Raw genomic sequence first — 26,697 nt, 5'->3', positions numbered from 1 at the left:
CGAAAGAAATACACTCCTCACAAAAAGTTTGGAATATTGTTTCGTTAGACAATAAGTGATAGACACGGCCTTGGAATGCAACAACACATGGTATCTGTCTGGTGGACGTTCTAGTCTTTTTGCCAACATATGCCACCGTGCCCATCACCTATTGCCTAATATGAATATAATAATATTCCAAACTTTTTGTGAGGAGTGTATTTATCACAAGCTTTGCCTGTAGTGCAATCACGCAGGTTATGATGACAAACTGTAGAGAAAAACATTTTGATGTGGTTTTGTGAAAACTGCTTTTATAATTTAGTTAAATTGTTCTTTGTCATTTTAATTCTTTTGTAGTTATGATTAATTCTAATTTGCAAATAAATCTCTAATGATGAAAGATTGCAATCTATTAAACTGTAACAATAAACAATGTGTATATCTGAGCAGCGGCTGGTGGATCTGAATTAGGTAAAGAGCTAGGAGGAAGAAAATGAGGTAAGAGAAAATTAGATCAATAGTTACACATACTTATTAGAAAATGGGGTTTCTGATTAAACAAGCACTAAATTTAATGTGTCATTTGTATAAAGGGCATCAAAACAAACAACTTTTCTCAATTCCAGTTTTGTCATTGGGATGTTCAAAAAATAATATATTGCCACCTGCATACACCAATGATGCACTAACAGCAAAAATGTTACCAAGAAAAGTTGTTTATTTTGATGTCCTCTATTCGCTTCTGTATACAACTGAAATAGATTGATATATGATATGCACTTGATGCAAATAAGTAATTCTAGTTTCACACAAAAAGCACTTTTATTCTCTGCAGCTCTATATGAAGATTGAAGGCTTAAAAAATCATGGAATTTCATTCAATGATGATGGTGAAGGAATTGAGAGCAAGCTTTCAAAAGTCATTTCTCTGCTTACAGTTATTCCAAGAAACTCAAAAAATTTGCATGTTGAAGTCATAATAAAGTTACAAAGAAGAACACTGGCTTTTATTTTCTTGAATGGAACATCTGTTGCAAAAATTGCAAGTGGTGAGTACAGAATGTACATATGTAAGGATTATGAAAACAACTTTAGAGATATTAATAAAATAGAATGACTATGTACACTCCTGTTCAGATAAAGTGGTATATACTACAACTGTCCAACCTTTCAAAATATGCCACTTTATGTGAACAGGAGTATACAAAACAATGTGATACATATCGAGAAATTAATCAAAATTCAATGGAAATTATATTATTACTTAAGAAACTGAAATTAGTGAAAACATGTATCTTCTGTTAAGAATACCCCCCTTCACATACACACACAGCAAACCAGAATGATCATGATCATGTTTGGCAACCTGTTACATGCATCATCGTGTTACATGTCTTTCTGAGCTGAAAGTCCTGGTCACACATTTGATTTTTTGTGTTGGCAAAACAATTAAGTGGTGCCTGAACAGTACAAACAATCTGTGAAAACTAAACATCAAATTGCAGGGTGTCCAAGAAGTTTCCATATCCATTAGTAATAACGTATGTTTTATACAGTATATATTAATACACTTATGTTAAATTGTATCTTCTGCAAATATGGTGTATAAAGAAACAAAATGCTGGACTTAGTGAGGTGAGTGTACATATTATGCCTCTCCCCTGATATATATGACATATTTATTTCTTATAACATATGTATTTATTTATTTATTTACATTATAACATACTTGGATACTACATTACGTTAAAGTACATCATTTGCCCCATGCACTGTCATTCATGCACAAACACATTCACATTACTAGCCATTCCTCATCACTGTAACTATGTCCATTCACATCAGCCATGGTGCAACAACTGACATATGAATTCGACCGAGCATTCCATGTGACCTTCAAAGCAGGGATGCCTACCATGATGACAAAATCATTCCCAAGAAACCAAACATCAGTCAATTTTCAACACGGTTGCAACAGGATTCATGTAAGTAGAGGTATGAGGACTTCTTGAGCATACTGTGTATGTATCAGTTTGTAGCATGGTCTTAAAAAAATATTTTAAAACTTCTGATATTCTGCAATATGCTGTAGGCGTTCTAAGCAGATTCAGTCCCTGTTGCATGATTGCCACGTAGCAATCTGATCAGATATTTCTGGGTGGTAAGCTGATGTGCATAATACAACCATTACAGTTCTGACTTGTCTTATGAGCCTTTCATGTATGCAATGCTGACAGCACCATCGACTATTGTAGGGGTGATAAACTTCCTCTTGTCATTTCATTCGACATCTTACATTATTATACTGATGATTCACTTTGTGTTGCTCAACATTTTCCTTCATTTTTTACGTGAATGTATTATCCACATTCTCTTTCATTGACATGATTTGGCATACATCACTGACGGACAATTTCTCACAGGTAAAACAGAAGCAAAAAATCAGGCAAAACCAAGGCTGGCTCAGTAGCTTGGTTTGTAGAACAATGGCATAGTATGACAGAGTCCTAGGATCAAGTTCTAGGCAAGCCCGCATTGTTGCCTGAATCTATGTATATGTTTCATGTTTGATGTGAATAATGAAATTACCCACCCATGTATCTCCACATGGGTGAGTAACATGGGAAAATATGCTACTGTGCTATGTTTTACATTCTTTATGTATCTGATGCTCTTTCTCTTTTTCTTTTGAACTGAACAAAGTGATGGCAGAAGCCCCTGTATATCACATCCCCCAGATCATTGAGAATATGTCACTATTGAGATGTAAAGGTGCATTCCCCACTATTCCGGTCGGCAGGGTCGATCTGTAATCAATGGACGTTCTCACACTACTGGGGTGTAGGGTCGTGCATCTATCTGGTTCCATGCCTATACTTTGTCCCAGGAATTTGTGGAGCAAGACCACACATATTGGTAGAGAAGGGTAGACTGTGAGATGGCAGAGCGAAGCAGTGCATGCTTCTGCAAATAGCTGGTAGCCGCACTCACTTTCCCTCTCGTGAGTTCATTGGCTGAGCCCTCTCGAGTCTCATTCACTTGCTCCAGAGATTACTGAGATAGAGTGTAGTTGGCAGCACACGTGAAATGCTCCATGAAAATGTATGACAAGGAAGATGAGCTTTTAACAGCTGCATCTGTGATTGTTATTTCCATGAAGCGACCATGGAGATTTTGGATTTGTCAGAGTCTGAAAAGTCGAATTAAGTATAGCGGAAGTGATTTAATCGAATTATTGATGTTAGATGATGCAATCACTTTAAACCTTGAGTACATATATGATGCTGCATTCCATATGAGAAGTGATGACTTTGAAATTCTCCTGATTAAGTTTGGAACCAAAGTCGCAAAGAAAGATACACAATTCAGACCATCTATTCCTGCCAGCAAATATTTTGCTTTAACTTTTGTGGTTCCTTGCAACAGGAGATTCCTACCATTTCCTTACATATACATTTAAGATTTCAAAACAAGTGATTTCTAGAACTGTTCCAATTTTTATAGTCCTTCAATCTACAGTCCCATGGCAGAGGACGACCACAGTACATTTCTATTAATGTTATAACTCGAAGGTTCATCCACTCCATTATCAAAAGTTGAACAAACAAGACTAATTCTTCGTCAACCTGTCTAGACATGCTTGGTGTCTCCTTCACTTAGCACGTTGCCACGGTTCCCTTTGAAATAGACCACTACTAGTAGTCGGCTTGGAATCGGCATGACTATCAGCCAGTTGGCATAGGCCAACGGCATGTACCCCTTTGTTTGGCCTTGCCAACCAGCATCATGGGGATGTGCCTTAATACTGTGCGTCCATTTCGATCTGCAGCCGAGAGATCGGGAGAAACGTGGCGGGCGGCGCTGACGGAGGTGCCGACATTTGCGGCCTGTAATGCCCGCATATTTTTATGGACATATGCAGACATTTATATAAATATTGCAAAACTAGCACTAACCTGTGTTATAAGAGTTGTTCAAAGTGATGTCCACCTACATTCACACATTCCTGGCATCGTTTGATGAAATTTTGATTCACACGCAAAAGTTCTTCTTCCGTAATTCTTCCTAGTTCTGCCCTTATATTGTCTTTTAGTTCGTCGATCCTATGAGGGTTATTTCGGTAGACTCTATTTTTCAAGGTTCCCCACAAATAATAGTCACATACGGTAAGATCTGGCGAACGTGAAGGCCATAAACCTCTTGAAATTATTCTGTCATCAAACACCTCCCTTATAGCGTCCAAAAAATCAGCGGCGGTATGGGCTGTGGCCGAATCTTGTTGAAAATACCCATATTGTCTCTCATTATCTGATAACAACTGAAAAAACGGCGCGAGTATTTGTGTGCGCTACCTCTCTGAATTTATTGTGTCTTCAAAAAATATAGGCCCTATTATTCTTTTGGCACCTACAGCACACCACACACCAATTTTTGCATCGTGTAACGGAACTTCGTGTATTATTCGGGGATTTTCAGTGCTCCAGTATCTATTGTTCTGTGAACAAACATGACCACGCAAGTGAAACCATGACTCATCCGAAAAAATTATTAACTGTGGATCAACAATACCATCTACAATATTCTGCAAAACCCAATTACAGAAATTTACTCTACTTACGTTGTCAGGGGGCCGTAATTCTTGCACTATAGAAACTCTGTACGGTTTTAATTTTAGTAGCTTAGTGGCTGTATGTGCTGATGATTTTGACACGCCCATCTCCTGTGAAACACGGCGTAGAGGTTTGTTTGGAGAACGTTCTAACGCTGCACCAATTTCATCGAGTTTTGCTTCAGTTAGAATCCGTCGTTTTTGCTTAGGTGTTTTAAAATTTAACGATCCAGTTTCTCGTAATTTAAGGACAAGACGTCTAATCGTATCTCTATGTGGAGGTGAAACGCCTGGGAATTTCTGTACAAATTGCCTACACACGTCTCGACACGAGTCTGTTTTCACGTAAGTGTCATACATAAAAAATCTTTGTTCTAACGTGAACCTTGCGGCTGGCATTCCAATCGTCTGACTGACACAACACACATACACACTGCAATAACACAAACAAGTAACGGCAAGTAACCAAGAATAACACTCTTACGCACAGTACGAAATTAACACGCTCTTGGTTTACATCTGCCTGCAACTATATTCACAGCTCTGTAGTCGCGAAGGAACAAAAAACTTGAGCTAGGAGATTTCGGATTGCAAGGAAGCTCACGAACACCATTAGCTTTTAACGGTTTGTCTGCAGCGTAATCTTGATACAGTGTTGCACATTCGAAACCTCCAAACGATCCCCATCGACACAAAACTCTTTCAAGGATATAAACTTAAGCAGGACGTTACTGGTCAAAACTATGATTAAAATGTTTTACAGAGTATTATCTGTGGCTCTTAATATAATTTCTAAAGCGTATTTATTTGTGTATATAAGGGTGGAACTTGGAAGAATTACAGAAGAACTTTTGCGTGTTATAACACAGGTTAGTGCTCGTTTTGCAAGATGTCCACAAAAATAAGCGGGCATTACAGGCCTCAAATGTCGGCATCTCCGTCAGCGCCGCCCGCCACGTTTCTCCCGATCTCTCGGCTGCAGATCGAAATGGACGCACTGTATTATATTAAAGTAAGAAATGTCACAAATCACAAATAATAATCATATTAAATTAACAAGAAGTAGTTCATTTCGCTTGCTTACAAATACTGGTCTGTTTTTTAGTATTGTTATTTCTTTTCAGCATTGCAAAACATCAGAGCAATTAAAAAGGAGTTTTATTTGAATTATCAGCATGTAAATTCTATAGCGTATGCATACTATACTCAACCTACTGATGTAGGAGTTCCAGCAGGAGTAGTATTGGCCATTCCACACATGATTTCACTTCGTGGAAATTTTACGCATGATCTGAGTGGACAAAGGGTTACCAGACATAATCAGTTTGATTTTAAGTAAGTAGATTCTTTTGTTCATTTTAGCAATAAATTATTTCTAAACTGATCAATATGCAGGTGGCAGTAAAAAATTCATATTCACCAGCTAATCAATTTTCATATTGAATATTTACTCTGTAGCATCATTTAATGTATAGAATTTATAACTAGGGCTGAGCCAATGCCGATGTATCGATTGGATTTTATCTACTAATACCAGCTGATACCATTTTGGCATTTTGATCATTTGCAGGGTCTGCAAAAATGCCACGTGACTCTTTCACAGAGTCTAATTTCCTTGGAAGTTAAGCAAAACTCGAATTTCCATTGATTTTGTACCAACATTATGTGAAAATCTGTATTTTGCAATTACATAACAGGTATTTTTTTGTATTCTGGTGTATTTTTTTGTAATAATAGCATAATTATTGTAAATTAATACTTATATTTTAAATGGAATACTCACCCACTAATATTAATGAATATTTTGAACAACTTTTAATTGTTACAAGCATCAGTATCGGTATTGGTGGGAACCTGTATGTGTATCGATTCAATTCATAACCTACATACAGGGTTATTGATGATTTTTTCTGGGTTTTCGAACATTTACAGTACAAGAACTGTAACACATACAGAAAAAAGGTGCATATCAGTACATAAAGAATCTCTCCAAGTTTTCATTCGTAATATGCCCCATCACGTAATTGTAGATTTAGTCACAAGGTGGCAGTATAACACAACTAATACAAACATGGCATGCACTGGCAACCACAAAGCGTTCTGCATCATAGAATATGGTACAACAGAGATTTTATATGAAATATCAAACAGAAGCACCTAAATAAGTAAATAACCCGTGGCACAACAGCCCATTGAAAATCCGGGCCTATCTACCCATTGCCGGCCTCACTTCCACCTGATCCTATTCACTCACCCAAGATGGAAGATCATCTGATCAGTTACGGAATAACGTGTGGTCAGCACGATGAACCCCCAGTCATTGTGCCTCCCCGATGGCAAGTTTTCATGACCAGGTTATGCTACTCATTCATAGTTTCCCAATTTCCTCATGATGGTGGGTAGCCACTGGTCCCATACACAGGCCGAAATCTCAGAAGAAAAGTTGTTACACTTCACCCAGGAGACTCGAACCTGCGCACATTCGATAGCCAGAGCCCAAAGCATGACACCCTAGAACACACGGCCACGATGTGGGATGAACAGAAGCACCTACAGACAAGAAAATTCATGCATGGTACAACAAGTTCAAGGAGACGGGCTATGCAATTCAGGCAGGACCATAGGCTGAGACTGTAAACCTTGTGCAAGAAACATTTTCCAGGAAACCTAAGAAGTCCACACATTGCATGAGTTCGGAATTGCAGATTGCACAGCCAACTGTGTGGAATATTCTATGCAAACATTTCAATATATCAGGTGCTGAGTCCCTAGGATCACAATCATCATTTCCAGTTCTGACTGGATTTCCACGAGAAACAAGAGGAAGATGATATTGTTCAGAAAGTGATTTTTATTGATGAGACCACGTTTCATCTGTCTGGAAAGGTGAACCATCACAATGTATGCATTTGGGGCATGGAAAACCTACGTGTAGTGGTGAAACACCTCTGTGATTCCCCTAAAGTGAATGTGTTTCAAATAGTTTCTTTGTCAAAAGTGCATGAGCCATTTTTCAGTTGCGGAGGCAACTATTATGGCTGTAGCGTACTTAGGCATGCTTCACCAACAGTGGCTAATGGCACAATTACAGGAATATAGCAAGGACTTCATTTTTCAACAAGAAGGGGCTCCCTCACATTTCTATGAGGTGACCGTGCTTACCTCAATGCTGAACTTCCTGGTTGTTGGATGTGGCATGCTTCTTGAAATGACTCTCCTCATCTTCCATGGCCTCCACATTCACCTGGCATAATTAAATTTAATTGAATTGCTTTAAGTCCACTTTTATGCACAGATAGGCTAATCGGGAATGGACCTACAGTATAAGTGGGATCCTAACCTGATATAACCCCATTATATTTTTTTCTTATGGGGTTACATCGTGTTTATGCCCCCTTTGCCACGTGATTTAGAACAACTGCAAATAAAAAAAAAAATTATCCTTATAAAAGTCAATATTAATAATAACAATAATACACTCCTCACAAAAAGTTTGGAATATTGTTATATTAGGCATTAGGTGATAGGCAGAGCCTTGGAATGCAACAACACATGGTATCTGTGTCTGCTGGATGTTCTTGTGTTTTCGCCGAAATATGCCACCGTGCTTATTGATTTATCGATATGGTTTATTTTACTTCGCTTTCCTGCCACTTCTGCATAATTGCGGAGATGGGGATGAGTGATGATATGATGAAATTGATGAATGGATACTCACAAACATCCATGCCCAGGCCAGGATTCGAACCCAGAGCCCCTGGTGTCATAGCGCAATGTGCTAACCACTCCGGTACGGTGGACAGCTTATATATACCACTGTGCCTATCACCTATTGATAATATAACAATATACCAAACTTGTTGTGACTAATATATCAATATTCCAAACGATTTGTGAGGAGTGTATAATTAATAAAAATATAAATCCACAAGTTTATACACAAGAAATGATTGTGCATGCAGTTGCTGGTATTAATCATGATATGTTGTGATGTGTGTGGCAGGAAGTTGATTTCAAGATTGATGTCTACTGCGTCACTAGATGTGCACAAGTCGAGTACGTACAAGGTACATACCAAACTTGACAGATTCTTTATGCACTAATATGCACTTTTTTTGCTGTATGTGTTACAGTTCTGTGTATTGCGCAACTCCCGTCATCTAACAACTTCTTTTTGTGTGTCAAAGTTAGTAACAAATTAGACAGACAATTTTCTGTATGAACTAACTTATGAATGAATGAATGATGCATAATTTGAATATATTTCAGCCCCATACATTCAAGTGTGTATTACTCCTCTATTACTTTAAACTATGTAGTTCTTATACTTAACTGGCTGTTTAGTTGGAAATAGTTTTTGTATGATATATAATTTACACAAACCCAAAATTATTTACTAATTGCACTTTTTATTTAATATTTGCAGCTGAAAGCTTGAAATATGCATTAATGAATTATATTTTCACACCATCATTATTTTTGCTGTACTACATTTTAGTCTAAAACTTAATTTATAACCTTTTATTGCATAATCATCACATCAGATAATGAAACCAAAGATAGCAGCACAGTATTTTCGGACACAGGAGATTAAATTTTGTAAGTCCATACTTTACAACACTACAGTAAATTTTCTCAAGAGTAATATTTCACTATAATGTACAAATCAATAACAACTAATGTGTTAACTTCCTTTTTCAGAATGATGTGTGTTGATTTGGACTAACCTTTTCAACTTTAACGTATATTCACAAGTATTCCATGCATCCTAATTGTGCACCAAAGACACTTTAAGTGCTGGTAGTACCAGCACAATTTTCTTTTTCTTTTTTATTTAAAAAAAAGCTTTACAAAAAGTTCACACCCGATTCTTTTGCAAAAAAAAAAAAAGTCATAAAATATGTGATGATTATGTGGTGAAATATGGTATTGCTAAAATACAATATGTCATCATCATCATCCTTCGCCATTTCCTGCCTCTGGCTGGGTTGGCATAGAAGTCAAGCCTCTCCATTTTTTCCTAGTATTCCACCACTCCTCTCTTTCCACGGTGTTCCAATCTTGTCCTCTTCTCCTGACAGTCTCCGCTATCTGCACTTTCCACCAACATCTTGGTCTCCCCCTTGGCCTTATTCCTACTCCTTGTGCATTGTAAGCTCTTACTGGTAGTCTTCCTGCATCCATTCTCTTCATGTGTCCAAACCATTTCATCTGTGCCTGATCTATCCTGTCCTGAAGCTTCACCACACCCACTGTCTGTTGGATCTCCTCATTCCTTAATCTATCCCTTCTAGTCTTCCCCAATATACTCCTTAAAAATTTCATCTCCACTGCCTGCATCTTTCTTTTGTCTCTCTCTGTCATTGTCCAAGTCTCTGCTCCGTATGTAATTATTGGCACATAGTATGTGATATATATTACCTTCTTGTATTTCATAGGTACATCCCTGTTCCATATTAATCTTCGAACACTTTGATATAGTCCACCACCCATTTGTCCGCTTCTGTTTACCTCCTCATCTATTCTTCCACTTCTTTCAATTATGCTTCCTAGATATTTGAAACTGCACTAGCCTCAACTTTTCCGTGTCCATCTTTATTCTTGGTTCATTTCTGGCTCTGCTTCTTCTTGTAATTAGCACCTCCTTCATTTCTGCACTGAATTTCATTCCTGCTCTTCTGATTTTCTCATTCCAACTATCAAGCTGTCTCTGTACTTCTTCTTCACCGTTTCCCCATATTACTAAGTCATCAGCAAACAACAGGGCCTTTATCTCTTCCTCTCCTATCTTCTTCCACACCTCTTTATTAATTACATCCATTGTAATTATGAAGAGCAGTGGGGAAAAAAACACTTCTCTGTTTTAGTCCATTATTTATACTGAACCACTCAGTTCTTCCCACTGGTGTCTTCACACAGCTCTGATTGGCCTTGTATGTGCTCTGCACTCTACACACTATCTCTTCCTTGACTCCTTTCTCTCTCAGAGCCTTGCAAATCTTTGTTCTGTCCATGCTATCCAGGCTATCATATGCCTTTTCTATATCTAGGAATGACATAATCAAATTGTTTCCAAACTCGTAGTGCCTTTCCTGCATTTGTCTTATGGTGAATATCAGATATACTGTTGATCTGCCTCTTTCCATACTGTTCCTCTCTCATGTTCAGCTCTGTTACTTCCCTTATTCTCTTCTCTAATATTTTCTCATATACCTTTGCTGAGTGGCACATAAGTGTTATTCCTCTGTAGCTTTTACATTTCTTTCTGTCACCCTTCTTGAATATTGGAACTATTAGTCCCTTTGTCCAAACTGTTTGCACTTCTCTCTGTAGCCACACTAGTTTCAAAACTCTGTACATCCACTGCACACCAATCACTTCTGCTCCTAGTATCATTTCCACTGGCACTTCATCTACTCCAGGTGCTCTACCTCTCTTCAGAGCTTACTCCACTTCTTTCCATGTGAGATTCACTTTTTCCTCCCTCTTTTCTGTTTCCTTCACTTCTGCATGTTTATTTCCTTTTTTCATGTTCAGCATTTTCTTGTTCTTGCCTCTGTCTTCTTTTCCACATACTCTTTTCATGCATTTTGTGATTTAAATTTAAACTATTTTCTAAATGCATAATTTTTTGTTTTTCAATGCCTCTTATATTAGTTATAAGAAAAAGGGGGGCGTTTCTGGTTCGGACCTAGCTTACTTACGTTAATTAAAGCATGGATGTTTATTCATGTAAATAAAATTAAATGTACCAACACAATTAGAATTTGACACGGTATTATACGTCGTGTCGACGGTCCAAGAGTGTGGCCGATGGAGAAGGACGATCAGGTTCCTTATACATCGGTCTTCATTTACGAGCCAAAATTATCACTACAAGTAGGAATTAGAAATCAGAAATCAAGACACTGAACACTGAAACATGTTATGACATAATATTTAATGCATTACTGTTGAAATACTTACAACACCTTGTTGCTCACCTACACAAGCACCATTACAGACAAGACGCTATTGCAGACCCATGATGCACCGGGCCAAAACAATCTAGCAGCGCAGACCGCTGATGGTCGACGTTGCATGTAAACACTAGTTCTTTACATGAGAACCATTTCTATCAAGTTAAAAGTTAAGTTTGAAATCTCAAAGCTAATCCGAAGGTACTGAACGAGAGTCTTAATCTCAAAAGTCGAACCGTGAATCTTGCACTATGTCCATTCTAACTATGAATGTTCTAAAACTGTTAATTGTCGAACTGTGAATATCCTACTGTGTCTGTTAAGTCCTTACTTCCTCTTTTCCTTCATTCCCGGAAGAATTGTTCTTCTTCTCTATTGGTCGTCGAACTTTTAACTCCTCCCACACGTGGTCAAAAGGGTGATAATGCTTACACTGAAGGGTGATAATCGCGTAGCACAAAAACACAATAGCACCTTGTTTGAGAGCTGATCTCGAGAATGAAAAGTATCTTGTTCTAATTAATTTTTATTGCTCACAACTGGGACACTTCGTTCAAGTTATGCCTTCTGTGGCTGTCAAACTTCACTGAAGCGAAGAGACACGAAGAGATATTTTCGTACAGGGTTGTAGTTCAAGATTCCGTACTATTTACCAGTGTCACTTCACTGTCACTGAACTAGACTGGCGGGCACGATCGTAGAAGTTATGACGTCTCGTCGAGACTGCCATGTGTAGAGCAATTGTCTCGATTCTGAGCCTGGCCATCTGCGAACTCTCGTGAGAACAGAGGGTCCTTGTTTAAGACAAGGGGGAAAAGTCTTCATTGGGGTTTTAAATTTTAAAATGTCTGAAGTTACGTGATTAGTTCCATCTCTAAATTTCAGCCGTCAGGCTGAGCTTGAATTTATGTTGACGTGAGCCTGGATGGATATGAGAGCTTATTGCAGGACACATTGGCTCCTTCATCTTGAAGTAGGGGCAGTGATATATGCGGGGCTTCATGGGAAAGAATGCTGGTTTCGTGAGGCAGCTGTTTTTTCTCAGAGAGCAGAAAAATGAAATCTTGGGGGGGAATGCGTAGAAAGACCGATGGTAATGGTAATTCGGGTAATTGGTAAATTGGTACATCGGTTATACTCTCTAGTTCTTTCATTCCACCATGGTGTTTTTTCTTCTCTTGCTTGTCCTTCCACATATCTTTTCGGCTGCGTCTACTAATTCTGTTTTTAATCTTGTCCATTCTTTTTCTACTCCTTTGGGTTCATCTCTTGGCACTTTTGTTCACAATATTTCTTGATATTTCTCTTTTATCATCTTATCCTTCAATTTCCACACTATTATCTTTCTCTCTTGTTCGTCCCCTCTAACTTATACTTTCCATCTCCTCACATCTCCTTCTAGTAGCATGTTGTCACTGTCTAAGTTCTCACTGGGTGTTACTTTAATGTTGTTCATTATCTTCTTTACTTCCTTGTTTACCAATATATAATCTATTACAGACTTTTGTTCATTATTCCAACTGTATCTTGTAATCTTATGGCTGTCATATTTCTTCTTAAACCAGCTATTATCTACTAACAGTATGTTTCTCTTACAAAAGTTCAGTAGCCTCCTTCCCTCCTCATTCCTCTGTCCACATCCATCTGCTCCAAGTACTACCATATACCCTTTCCTGTCTCTTCCCACTGTGCATTAAAATCACCCATCACAATCTGCCATTCCTTTCCTATGTGTTCTTCCAAGTCTTCTTCAAATTCTTCTTTTTCCTCCCTTGTACATCCTGTTTGTGGGGCATACACTTGAATTATTTCTATTACTTTCCCTCTGACATTAATTTTTAGTTTTATTATTCTGTCATTTACCCTTTCTACTTCCCCACTTATTACACTTCTGACTACAAATCCAACCCCACTTTCCTGCCCTCTTCAGTCCCGGCCCACTACAGTTTATAGTCTTTCCTTATTTTAATTTCTCCTCTTCCTTGTGCATTTTATAAATTGAGTCATAATTTTATTTAATTCCGCAAGATATTCTATTCTATTTATAGGTATTCTGCACTTGCAAGCACCTCATTATTTGTATATAATCCATTGCTTGATACAGTGCATGGCATATACACATCTCGTGCAATTGCAATGGAATTGCCAGTCAACAACCACATTAGCTTTCACCTAGTGCAACACCACCTTAAATTTTCCTTCAGCAAACCTCAAAGTAAGTATTTTGAAATGTTAGCATAATGTATTATAAATATTTCTAGCCCTTGATATAAACAATAATTTCACAGTAACCAAGCAAAATAATTGGTGGCCATACATAAGCCATGCAGCAACATAGTAAATACGAGGCAAATGTAAAAAAAAAAAAAAAGGCTGTTAATTTTTACGTGGGGTTGGCAACATTAATAAAGTTGAGCAAGCACAGGAGCATGCCCTAGTATTCTGTGCTTGCAACAGAGATAGAATCGTCAGAGTGGGGTTGCATAAATGCGAGTAGCAGTAAGGTGAAATGGCTGCCATAATACAAAATCCTGCCAAATGTGAAGTAAGATCTGTCATACGATTTCTGAACGCCAAAGGACAGAATGCAGCTGACATCCATCGGGAATTGTGTGCCATTTATGGACCGACAGTGATGAGTGAAGGGAAGGTCAGACAATGGTGCAGAGAGTTTCGGGAAGGGCATTCAAATGTCCATGACGATGAGCATAGCGGAAGGCCTAGTGTTCAGACGGACGATCTGGTGGAACACATTAACGAGAAAGTGCATTCAAATCGCTGGTTCACAATATCTGAACTCGCCAAAGAGTTTCCAGAAGTGTCTGCGAAAACAGTGCATTGAATTGACTGACAACCTGGGGTATCACAAACTTTGTGCAAGGTGGGTACCAAAAATGCTGACAGACGCTCACAAAGAGCAAAGAAGGACAGCTGCACGTGATTTTTTGGCCCGCTGGGGTGAGGATGGGGATGACCTCTTTTTGCACATAGTGACGGGGGATGAAACGTGGATATCATACGCCACTGAAGTAGCAGTCAATGCAATGGCAGCACTCTGGTTCTCCTAAAGCAAAGAAATCCAAACAAACACCATCAGTTCACAAAATCATGGCAACCGTGTTTTGGGACCAAAAGGGTGTGATTTTTGTGGAATTCTTGCAACCAGGACAAACAATTACAGCAGAGGTGTATTGCGAAACACTGAATAATCTGCGATGTGCCATCCAAAATCAGCAGAGAGGAATGCTACACTCTGGACTTTTTCTGATCCATGACAACACCCGCCCACACACAGCTGCCTTACTGTTGAGACAATTCAAAGATTTCGATGGGAACTATTTAATCCCCTTACAGTCCCAACCATACCCCCAGCGATTTATTTCTTTTTCTTCACCTGAAAAGTGGCTTGCATCGAAGCATTTCAACGACAGTGACGTGCTCAAGACATCAGTTCTGGACTGGCTGCACTCTCAGGCAGCAGATTTTTACGCAGAGGGTATACGCAAGCTTGTGCCACGCTATCAGAAATGTCTGGAGGTTAATGGTGACTACGTCGAAAAATAGCCAAGGTATGTACTTGTTTATCAATCACAATAAATTTCTTCTCCTATCATTTTCTTGTTTTTTAAAAAATATCGGCCCTTTTTTTTACATGAGCCTCTTAGTAGTAGGGCATCCATCATATCACATGTAGTAAACTAATAATGTATCCAGATTACAAAACACACTTGTTTCCATGTTTCCTTCATTTTTCACTTATAGACATACTCATTAGAGATATACCACTCAGGAGAATGATATGCCTATATATTAGAAAGTAAATACAGCATTGGTAGAAATAATCAGTTTCACCACCAGCTCTTATCACAACATAACAGTGTTTCAAAAGTTATTTTTAAATGTAAATGACTTACAATCACAATTATTTTGTTCAAAAGTAACTTAGTTGTAGTTAATGTACTCAATTATCCAAAGTAACTGAGTTACATATACAGTTAATTTATTTCAAAACTCTTCAGCTACAAGCTATAAATATGAAATTTGATAAGTTCAAAAATTGTGTGTATGAGCTTGATATATTTAAATTCCCAATTGACCCATCTCTCTGCATATTCTAGTTAACAACCACATCAAAGAGATATCCATCAATAATATAGAAACTATTAATGATAGAAAGATCAAATTCATTGAACTCAAATAATTGTATAGAACTACCTTAACTGACATAAATAATATCAATTGATACATGTAGTAATATTTAATTTCAATAACTTGTGTTTGGTGAATGTTTCCTATTTCCTTCAATTTTTATGTTACATGTTTATGTATACATATAAATATACATATGTACATACATGGGTTTTCTACAATTTTTTGAGGTCTTCTTCATGGATGAGGCATCATTCGCAAGAGATGATTTCTTTCATTGCTATGATAGCCATGTTTCAGCAGATCACAATCCCCATGCTACATTCGAACACCACTATCAAAAGAGGCTTCTGGTGAACATATGGGCAACCATTATCAGCAACCTCTGATCAGACCTTCCCCTCTTGCCATTAAGAGGTTCACAGGTCCATACCTACTCAAGATCACTTCTAGGTACATGGGTTGCTATCATAAAATTTTTATGCAGTGTTAACTGCACTTGTGGCCGTTTGTCGGCATCATAGAATCGCAATTATTTTTGAACATGATTTACTTACCAGATATATATAAAAGGAAGTGTTCACACATATTTTTGATACATCTTTATTAAGACGCCCACTAATGTAAGTTAGCGAGGGAGGCTGGAAACCGGTTTTTACGGAGGTCCTGGAAGTAGGCATGAGACTGTGAAGTGATAAGGGTCCTTGTTTTGTATTGTGTGGCCTGTTTATTAGTCTGGCGACTGTGAAGTGATAGGGTGCTTGTTACGCATTGTGTTTTTTTCTAGTGTATTCAACTGCAAGGTGTATTATCACTCAGCAAATGTTTTCTACTGCACAGCTTGTATTGATTTATGATTCATATGTATTAACTCAATCGGTACGTGAAGTTCAAAGGTGATTTGAAACAAGATTCCCGGCTGTAGAAGTTCCATGCAATTTTTATCTCTGGGGTAGATTAAAAAATGCTGTATATAAGTCAAATCCACACACTCTGGAAGAAATGAATCATAACATCTGCAAAGAAATTACCAATCAATGGCAACTGCAGCAGGTTATGAGTAACTTCATCAAGAGGTGTGAAAAATGTGTGGACAATGAAGGCTGCCAGTTTCAGCACCTCCTTTCATAAATTGGTAAGAAAAAAATCACTCTTTAAACTAGTTACAGAAACTTGCACATCTGATTCACGGACAGTGCCGACATACGGCCAAGAGTGCTTCACTTGATAGCGCAAGCAGCAGTGCAGCGGTCTACACTTCAGTCTCCCTATATGCTGCTAAAGTTTGTGCACAACCTTTTGAATCTCTGTGTGTGTGCATGCGTGCGTGTGTGCGTGCGTGTGTGTGTGTGTGTGTGTGTGTGAGAGAGAGAGAGAGAGAGAGAGAGAGAGAAAGAAAATTTGTATTTATGATGTAATTGCTTTAAAAATGATAACCGTAAAATTTTACAGGTAATTTACGAACTGGCATTGTACGGCATACAAAAACAAATGTATATATAGAAGGAAAACAATCACTAGAATATTTGTCTAAGTCCTGTCCTTCCTGCAGCCAAAATGAGCTGGTAACCAAAGGTTCAAGCTACAGAACAGTAAGTATAACATTTATAATAAAAGCAGTATTACGAGTATATATGAATTTTTTAAGGTCACCATGTCTCTCCAACTAGCTGTATTCTCTTTGACAAGTACCTTATAGCAGGATGAAGTGGGTAAACAGTTAAATTGAAATATATCGAATAGGAACAATTATTGATATTTTGAAATAATAAATTCATTTAGACATTATTTGTATGAAAAGTTGAATGTCGATCCTCTTACAAGAAATTTCTCATAATTTTAAGAGCAGTTGTTCTTTGCCATTTTTATTCCATACTGTATTTCACCTACAGATGTGTAACTGTGTTGTTCTTGGGATTAAACTGCAGAGGTAAAAAGGTGACATAAATGGAGGAGATGCTGATCTGTAAAGATTCAATCAAGTATTTATTTTTTTGTGGTAGTTCTCGCCTTATGAACCTGTTTGTTTTTCACATGCTATGAAATTTATTTTAACCAATTCACAATTAACACCTTGATCTGGAGAAAACTTTAGACAATTGTTAATCAGCATCTTCACAAACTGTACAATAGATTCAACATTCATGGTAAATTTCTGACCCTGCTCGCAGATAACCTTAACAATTCCCAGCAATAGTTTGATGTTCCAGGAACTCTATTGAACTTCCTTCCTGTCCTATCTGAAGTTTCACAGGTTGTGTTCTAGGACCTATCTTATACAGTAGTGGCATTAATTCTGGACACTTTTAGTAAAATGTTATTTTTTAAAAAAATCTCGAATGTAAAAACTATGTTCTGTATAGAAATATTAAACAAGTTTAAATGACATCGTTCAGTAACTTCAATAATTGCATCTGAGTGCATCATTGTAGTCTGATTATTATTGTTATTTTCAACCAACAGAATGCTTGTGTACGATTGTTGTATAGTAGGTGAACTGGGAGCATCATTATTGTACATCCTTCAGTAACTTCAAGAATTTCATCTTACTGCAGCATTGTTGTCTGATTATTGGTATTTTCTGTACGTACAGTACTTATATGATGTTCACTTCACAAAAGTCAGCTTCCAAGTGCTGCAAACAATGAAGCTCACACTTAACCCACAGTACAGTACAGAAAATACCAATAATCAGACAACAATGCTGCAGTAAGATGAAATGTTTAATATTTCTATACAGAATATAGTTCTTACATTCAAAATTTTTAAAAAAATAACATTTTACTAAAAGTGTCCAGAATTAATGCCACTACTGTATTATTCATCAATGACCTTGCCAACCATCTCAGAGCTTCCTTCAGTAATTCTTCTTGCAGATGATTGTAAAATTTTCAGAGAAATCTCCAGTTCCAATGATATTCATCTATGCCAGAATGACATAGCAATTTTTACTTCCTGATGTCTGTCACGTAACTCTCAAAAAGAACCTGTTAAAATCATTTTAGTCCATCATAGCATCCTCTCACAAAAACTTAGGTTTACTGTATCATTTTACAGAACTCGGTGATATCTCAGCCCTAACCTTATACTTCAAGTCATTCATTTCCCATACAATAGAATATTACTCTTCAGTCTAGTTCATGTCATATCCCACTCAGCTCTCTGGAAGCAATTCTACTTTCCACCGTTTTCTTGCTATAGTTCATTACAGGGTTCCGCCATTTTGCAATTTTTCAACAGTGCATCTCTTGTCCTTTTTAAATTTACAGACTCCTTATCAGAGCTGTTTGATGAATGATTGCAATTATCGAACAAAATTGTCAATAGACAAATCCACTGAAACACATTCCTTTCACACAGAAAAGTCCCACACTGGGAATACAAAAAAGATCCCTTCTGCAGGGGCGGCGCCAGAAATTTTCGACCGGGTGGGCAGAAGCTCCAAAGTGATAGATTAGGGTGGGCAGTATAAATGTAAGACCATGTATGTGTACGTAAGAAGTATGTATCCCCCCTCTATCTTACACTCCCGATTTTCCTCTTACTTCTTTTCCCTTTCCTTAGGGCCTCCCCGATGGCGCAGTGGTAGCGTCGTCGCCTTGTAATCAAGAGGTCCCGGGTTCGATACCCGGTGGAGGCACAAGTGGTTCGGATTCCACTTTAAACTCTAGGTCCAGTCCCGATTAGCCTTACTGTGCATAAAGTGAACTTAAAACACCAAATCAATCAATCAATTTTCCCGTTCCTTGTTTTCCTCTTTATTCTTTTCTAATCTATTCTCGCATCTTGTTCCATTTCCTTTCGTTTTGTCTCTGATGGACACAATTATTTCAAGGAAGTGTTTACACATGCGCAGCCATACCCCAGCCATACATTCTAATCACATTCTTTCATGCATGTTAATACAGTGAAATAAATGTGAATTAGGTTTAAGATTGTGTTGCAAATACAAGGCACATACTTGATTTTATGTATTCGGCGGCAATGATAGAAACTGCATGTTCCTGAGCATAATATTTTCATCGTATAAGTTTTTGACTGAAAGAGTTTTCTTACTCCTTGGGGGTTACTTTTCTTAGCTTACAAGGTTTGTACAACTGAGAAATCTATCTCAATGTTTGTAGTAGCGGCGATTGGGTGCCAACATTTGAGGGGCAAGGACAATATACGCAGGGGTGCCCATCCCCCCAAGGCCAATGGCGCATCCCCACAAAAATAATGTCCATGTCATCCATCCCCCCCACCCCCCAAATCATATCATTTGCGCCCTGAAACTATATCGTAATCCCTACACCAAAAGTAACTTTTTCCTTAGCTTTTTGTTACAAATGATGCACCTGCTTTAAAATAAGCAGTATACCACCACTAAGCACTATATTTTAAGAAGTGATGTTACTCATGAATATGGAGAATTTCGCTCATGTCTTGTAATGCAGCTATAGCATAAAAATTCACATCCACCTCAGTAAAGCGCCAAACACGCATTTTTACATCAATTTCTTTGCAGGCTTTCAAGAATATTAATTTAACGGGGTGTCAATACTTTCGTAGGATCCCGGGATATTTAGTCTTTTCCAACTTCTGGTTTGGCACGTTCAGGGTCGAAAACGTGTGGATACCATATCGCTAAATACAGTCTCCAAAATTTAATGATCAAACTCTCTCTTCACTACAGAAATCCCTTGACAATCTAAGATCTAACACTTTATCAAGAGCTTTCTATCTCCCCCCTTTAAATTTCATACTCAATCCTACCACAAAAGTGTCCATGCCAATTTTAGACTTACTGTTGATATTGAAGAGTGGATATTGCCTCCTCCAAAAATTTAATTCTCAGATATTGCCTCCTCCAAAAATTTAATTCTCAGTCTCCACACCAGAATTTCTGCAACATTCTAAGACAATAGTAATGCACAAGAATTGGATACCTTAATGCTCAATGCCCCTCTAACTAAAATACCCACCATAATCTAAGACTTAGAGTTGAATACTGTCCCCGCCAACGTTTAATTCAGAATTGCCCCCAGAACCCACGTGTCAATTAAGGCCTAACATATAAGAGTTGGATATTTATCCCCCATCGCACCTTCAATAATGACCTTAAAAGCTTTCTTTTCTTCATCTAATGGATTAAATATGGTGAATTTAAGGTGAAAATTTTTTACCTGTATTTTGGAAAAATATATAATTGTTCAATTTTACATTATTAGAAGGGAAAAAATCCCCCAAAGAATCTCGATGGCGCAGAATGTGTGATAATCCCCCCCCCCCCCCCACGTGGGCACCCCTGAATATACGTTTTCTTGGTATAAAAGGCTCAGCATAAAGAGGCCATAGTGCGGGGGCAAAATGTGGCTGGGTAACTGCATCCCCCACTTCCCGCTCCTCCTAATCGCCGCCACTGAATGTTTGGATTAAAATGGACGTGTTATTAGGAATGATTTAAAACACACACGGAAAACAAATTATTTGTTCATTGTCCATTAAGTATTCCTAGGCTAATGAAAGGCTATTTTGACAAAATATCACTCGTCATAAGTAATAAACAAGTAAGATTGAGAAATCTGTTCAGAATTTAAGATATTATTAGCTAAGTTGCTCTTCGTTTTCTGAAGAACTGTTACATTACTAATGCGGGAGAAGGAATACACATATGGTTACATGAACATATTTTTTGAGGTAACAAAATGATTTAGGACACAAGGAATTCATCGAAGTTGATCATCGTACCAGTAATACTTCATCTATTTTTTCATTGGGTTGTATGGCGTTACCATTTCGAACACACTAGAATGTCAACCTCTATCCTGTGCAGCATACGAGTACCTTGGAAACTTTATTCTTTCAGGGCAACGAGTCCCTGGTGCCTAGAATCACTGTCAAAGTAATAATTTATGAGGGTTTGTATTTTGAGTGTCATCATGTGTTTGTTTTCGCCCCTTCGTTAATTTCATCTAATCACCATTGAAACTTATAACATCATCATTATTAAAATTAGCAGACAAATAATGACTTACAATAAAACAAATCAACCAGAACTTACTCCTCCAAAAATGAAGTTTCATTAGCTCGTACCTCTTAGAAAGTTGAGGTGGTAATTTCAATCGCACAGCGTTTCATTAGTGGATCAAGGCAGCTAATTCCGTGAACAATGACGTTGTTTTCCGAAAGTCTCAAATATTTGTCTCAGGCAATCACCCTCTTAAAATAGACGCATCTTCTGTGGTGATAAAATGCCACGTTTGGTGCGAGTTCTTTCTGTATATTTTTCCCCCCAATGGCATAACGCTGTCGCATTATAATGAAGAGGTCCTGTGTTCGACTCCCCCATCCTCTGGTGGAAGCACAATGCACACAGGTTCGGACTACACGTTAAACTGTAGGTGGGCTTAGAAACAAACTAACAAAATCGTCTTCTATATACTTCGTGACATAACTTTTTTTCTTTACTTCAGCTGCATCTACAGATTCTGTTTACATTTTCGGCTGATTCATGTGACAAAATTTATGTGTGGAACGAGGATTTCTAAATAGGTTAAGCCACTCGTTAGCAATTGAATAATTCTGTAGCTTTTTCCATATATAACTCATTTATTAAAATTTATTCACTTCGGTATTGTAGTGATTGTAGTAATCCTTCTTATTAGTAGAACGAATATAAAGTTGATATTTCGTATACCATATTGATATTTGAAGATGACAGGTATATAAAAATTGTAATGAAAAAAAAAGGGACACTTCTGGAATTTCAATGCAGAGCTAATTAAAATTATATTATACTCTATAGCAGACATGTCCAACTTCAATCAAGCAGTGATCTACTTTTTATTGTCACAACAGGCAGTGAGCTACTATTAATCGTTAATCTTTGCAAAAAATTGTACCTACTCAGCCATTATACATTATAGAAGTTGAATTCAAATAACGTATATTCGTATAATTACAATAGATAACTGCGATCGACCGGTCATTCGCGATCGACGCGTTGGACATGCCTGCTCTATAGCATACTTAAACCAGAAGGTTTATGGCTGCAGCAACAAAAGCCTTCCATCTGTCCCTATCCTGGGCAAGATCAATCCAATCTTTCCCATCCTTACCGATTTATTTTAGGTCCATCTCAACGTTATCCCTCCATCCTCGTCTTAGCCTTCCTACTGTTCCCTTACCATCAGGTCTCCCAACAAGAATCCTGTAAACTATTCTTTCCTCTGCCATTCATGTCACATGGCCTGCCCATCTAACTAAGTGTTCTTGATTAAATTATTCTAATATTAATTAAAAAGTCGAAATAATTTAATGTGTTGCTGGAGGAAGTAACGCTAAGATGATGTTTAGATTTGTTTATTTGGAGATTATTTTAACCATAGCCAGGCCGGAATATATATACGTAGTGGAGGCCCGGAGTTGCAGCCCTCAAGTTCACCCTCAATTCTGATTTAATCTTGATCATACCCTGCATAATTTTGAGCCTCCTAATCCTACTAGCTGCTTTTAAACATGGAAGTATTAATTTGATCACAGTTTTTGTTTCAACAATGACAAAAGTGGCTTTTTATGGGTTGATAATATGTGAACATTTCCAGCATAGATAACATTTACAAGTAAAATATACATGTTATGAACACCAGGTTACACTTAAATATTTAATCATTCATATATCCCCGAGTATATGTCCTTATTGAATTTGATTGGGTGGGCAATCGGGTGGGCACAGGAATTTTTGGGTGGGCGCTTGCCCACCCGTGCCCACCCCTGTCGCCGTCCCTGCCCTTCTGTAAACCTGTCTTTGCACTTCTGCAGACTTCATGCCCAACATAATAACCTCCCAACAAACATTGATATAATTTCCTCAGAGTATGCCTTTCAGTCTTCCATTAGAACAAATGATGCTAAATCATATAAAATACAGCCATCTTTGATTTATTTTTGTTAATTTTTGTTATTATTTTTTTCGTTTTTTCATTGTTTACGATTTCAGCATAAAATAGCCACTTGTGCTGCATCTGAAATGCTCTCAATAAATAAATTAGGATCATTAGTTTTATAAATTTTCTGGGAAACTATTATGTATGATAGTTTATTCTTTACCTTCACAATAAAATTCATCTTTGTGTGTTGCAGGATAGCTTAATTAACTATTTTGGAGGATACAATATTACAGATGGGATATTTGACTGTGAAATTCCTCATGGTAAATCCAACGCCCGAGGACTATTTAGGAAAATTTTCAGCAGGGAAAACAAAAACACAAGGTAAAAAATAATATATTTCTTATTAAGTGATTATTTTTCCAGTACTTTTGAATAATTCAAATAATGGACTGATAAAATCTCAACATGTCTATACAGTCTGCCGGCAAAGTGGATGCTACACCCGCGTAAATGGATGAATGCCATAAACTGTACAATTACATGGACATTTAAAATTAAAAAGAGCACGTACCTTGTTACAAGAGGTATTGGAAATGATGTCATCCAACTTCCACACATGTAAGGCATTAAGGAAATTTTCACTAACATGTGTCAGTTCCTCTTCAGAAATTATTTCACTTTCTCTCCTGATACTTTCTTTCAATTCTTCTAATGTATTGTTTCAGGTTTAAAAGGTTGGTAGCTCACCATGCAGACATCATGCAAATGTCTGTTTCTTGTGCAAGGCACGAGAGGGATTATTGAAAAGTGTGTACCAATCATGCTCCAACATCGTCTAGTTTCTCCCCGGTAAGCACACGCCGTTTCCCCTTTGCTTTTTATCAAGAACAGACAATGTTTCCCTAAATTTGCTCATAAATTCTCGAACATTTCTCTGTGTGGAACAGGAACATCTGGGAATTTTGCTGCAAAATGACTTCTGACTTCCCTACAAGAATTCGTAATGACATACGAGTCGTACATAAAAATGTGTTGTTTTAAATTGTACGTGGCATTATTAGACAGCAGAAAAACACCAGTAATACGTAAACTAAAACAAAACAATCTAAAACACTTGTTAACACCTTAACACTTCACAAACACGTGCAAACTGGACACCAGCTATCTGGATATTGAAGCACTTGATGTGTCCAGTGTCAAGGTCAACATACAGCTGTGGGTCTAAATGCCGGCAGACACCCTCCCACGGAAGACTTGACAGTGAAAGGCACTGTATCTAGAGTTTAGCTCTTGTCTATTATCACTGGTAATTACACAATAATTTCAAAATTTTTGTTTCAAAAGTGAGAGAAAGTTGATATTTTGCTACTAGCTTGTAGGGTTCAAATTCCAAAGTATGCTGATTATGACCAAAAATCTATCAAAATATGTTCTATCACATAAAAATGGTCAAATATGCCATTAAAAAGCACCTTAATTTTATTAGTTTCTTCATAATATGGATTTCTATGTATTTGGGGAATACATCACCTTTACCAAAAAAAAAATATGCTAAGTTATGAAAATCCTAGCCCTACTTATTAGCAGTGGTGAAGCTAAGGTGTAAATACTGGGTAGGCTGAAAAATCTGCTTATATTTTTTTATACAGCAGGTCCATGCGTCGATTCTTGTTGGTTGCAAAAGTATCAATTACTCTTTCCTTGAAAAGTTCTTTAACCAGTCTTTTTTTTCAATGGCTATTGTACTGAGAGAACTTAATCTTTCATTTTTCATTGAATTGCGGAGATAAATTTTTTACTCTCTTGAGGGTAATCATACTTCTTTCAGACGAAGCTGTTGTAACAGGGAATGTTAAGACCAACTTGATAAGTTGTGTTACTTCTTTGTAGATTGTTTGAAGATCATTGCTAACTATGATGGATATGTGGAGAGAAGGTTATTTAATTTCATCACAGGAAAATTTAGTTTATATCCCCCAAAGCTATTTTGGTCAACAAATTTTATCTTTCAAGATCTCCAAAACGTATTTCCATTTATACAGTCAGTGTGTCCAAGATTTCGTAGGTTAAGCATCTGAGAGCCACCAAGTCTTGTTCACTTACATTTATTTCACTGCAAATCTTCTTAGAGTTTTCAACATATAATTTCACAGTATTATATTTTTATAACATAAATACACTATGTGACACACACACAAACACACGCGCGCATGCACTTGAAGTAAATTAACATTCAACAATGCAGCGCGTGAATGACGCATTTTGCACAAGAAGACTAGAAGCACAACAGGTTGGTTCTGAGGCTAGCCGCTTTCACCCAGCGAATCGGCAGTCCCCTTACCTTACACTCCCCTTCCACCTACACAGAGCTCATGCTGTAGCTGCCTTTTAACGTGAGGCTTTTCTTCAAAAGCCTCACAATTCGGACCGAACGCGCTCTTCTCTTTCTGGTCTGACTGGCGAGATATCTGGAAGGATCGGCGGAACCAAACGTTCGGATCGAACTTTAATTGTTACAGGGTACAAGAATATTTTAATTTCAACATTTTTTTGGGTAGGCTAAGCCTCAAAAGCCTCATAGGAGCTTCGCCACTGCTTATTAGTATTTGTAGATGCTTTACATGTACGAGGTGTGACACAGAAAAAACGGATTGAAGTAATAACTCAGAATACTTACATTATTGGTTCCTGTCGGTGGTGTCACCTTCAAAGTAGTCCCCCTCTGCTTCAACATACTTCTTCATTCACCGCTGCCATTGTTTGTAACATCCCTGGAAGTCATCTTCTGTAAGGGCCTTTAGTACGTTTTCCATTTGTTTTTTTTGTTTTTTAACCTCATTAACGGAGGTAAAATGTGTTCCTTTTAGTTGAGATTTGATTTTTGGGAACAAAAAAAGTCCCAAGGTGGCAAATCAGGCGAGTACGGCAGGTGTTCTAACACTGCAATGTTTTTTCTAGCCAAAAATTGCTGTATGGATAGTGCCTTGTGGGCAGGTGCATTGTCCTGATGCAAGATCCATCCACTTTCCCACAACTGGGGGCTTTTTTTTCGAACTTTTTCACGAAGTTTTCCCAACACCTGAAGGTATTAATGTTGATTTACAGTTTGTCCGTTAGGAACCCA

General features: G+C 37.6%; 1 protein-coding gene across 1 annotated transcript in view; it reads left to right on the top strand.

Annotated features, from left to right (window-relative positions):
• Positions 1–26,697, top strand: part of cv-d (vitellogenin-like lipoprotein) — a 132,448-nt gene that overhangs the window by 66,823 nt on the left and 38,928 nt on the right. The window contains exons 15-19 of the mRNA XM_083123763.1: positions 818–1,031; positions 5,716–5,926; positions 13,599–13,765; positions 17,152–17,291; positions 23,824–23,954. Of these exons, the coding sequence (XP_082979889.1) occupies positions 818–1,031; positions 5,716–5,926; positions 13,599–13,765; positions 17,152–17,291; positions 23,824–23,954 (863 nt within the window). The remainder of the gene's footprint in view (positions 1–817; positions 1,032–5,715; positions 5,927–13,598; positions 13,766–17,151; positions 17,292–23,823; positions 23,955–26,697) is intronic.

This window comes from Lepisma saccharinum, chromosome 6 (assembly GCF_977018435.1).
Source record: "Lepisma saccharinum chromosome 6, izLepSacc3.1, whole genome shotgun sequence".
NCBI lineage: Eukaryota > Metazoa > Arthropoda > Insecta > Zygentoma > Lepismatidae > Lepisma > Lepisma saccharinum.
Note: the sequence above shows the minus strand (reverse complement) of the source record. Positions and strands in the feature narration are given on the sequence as shown.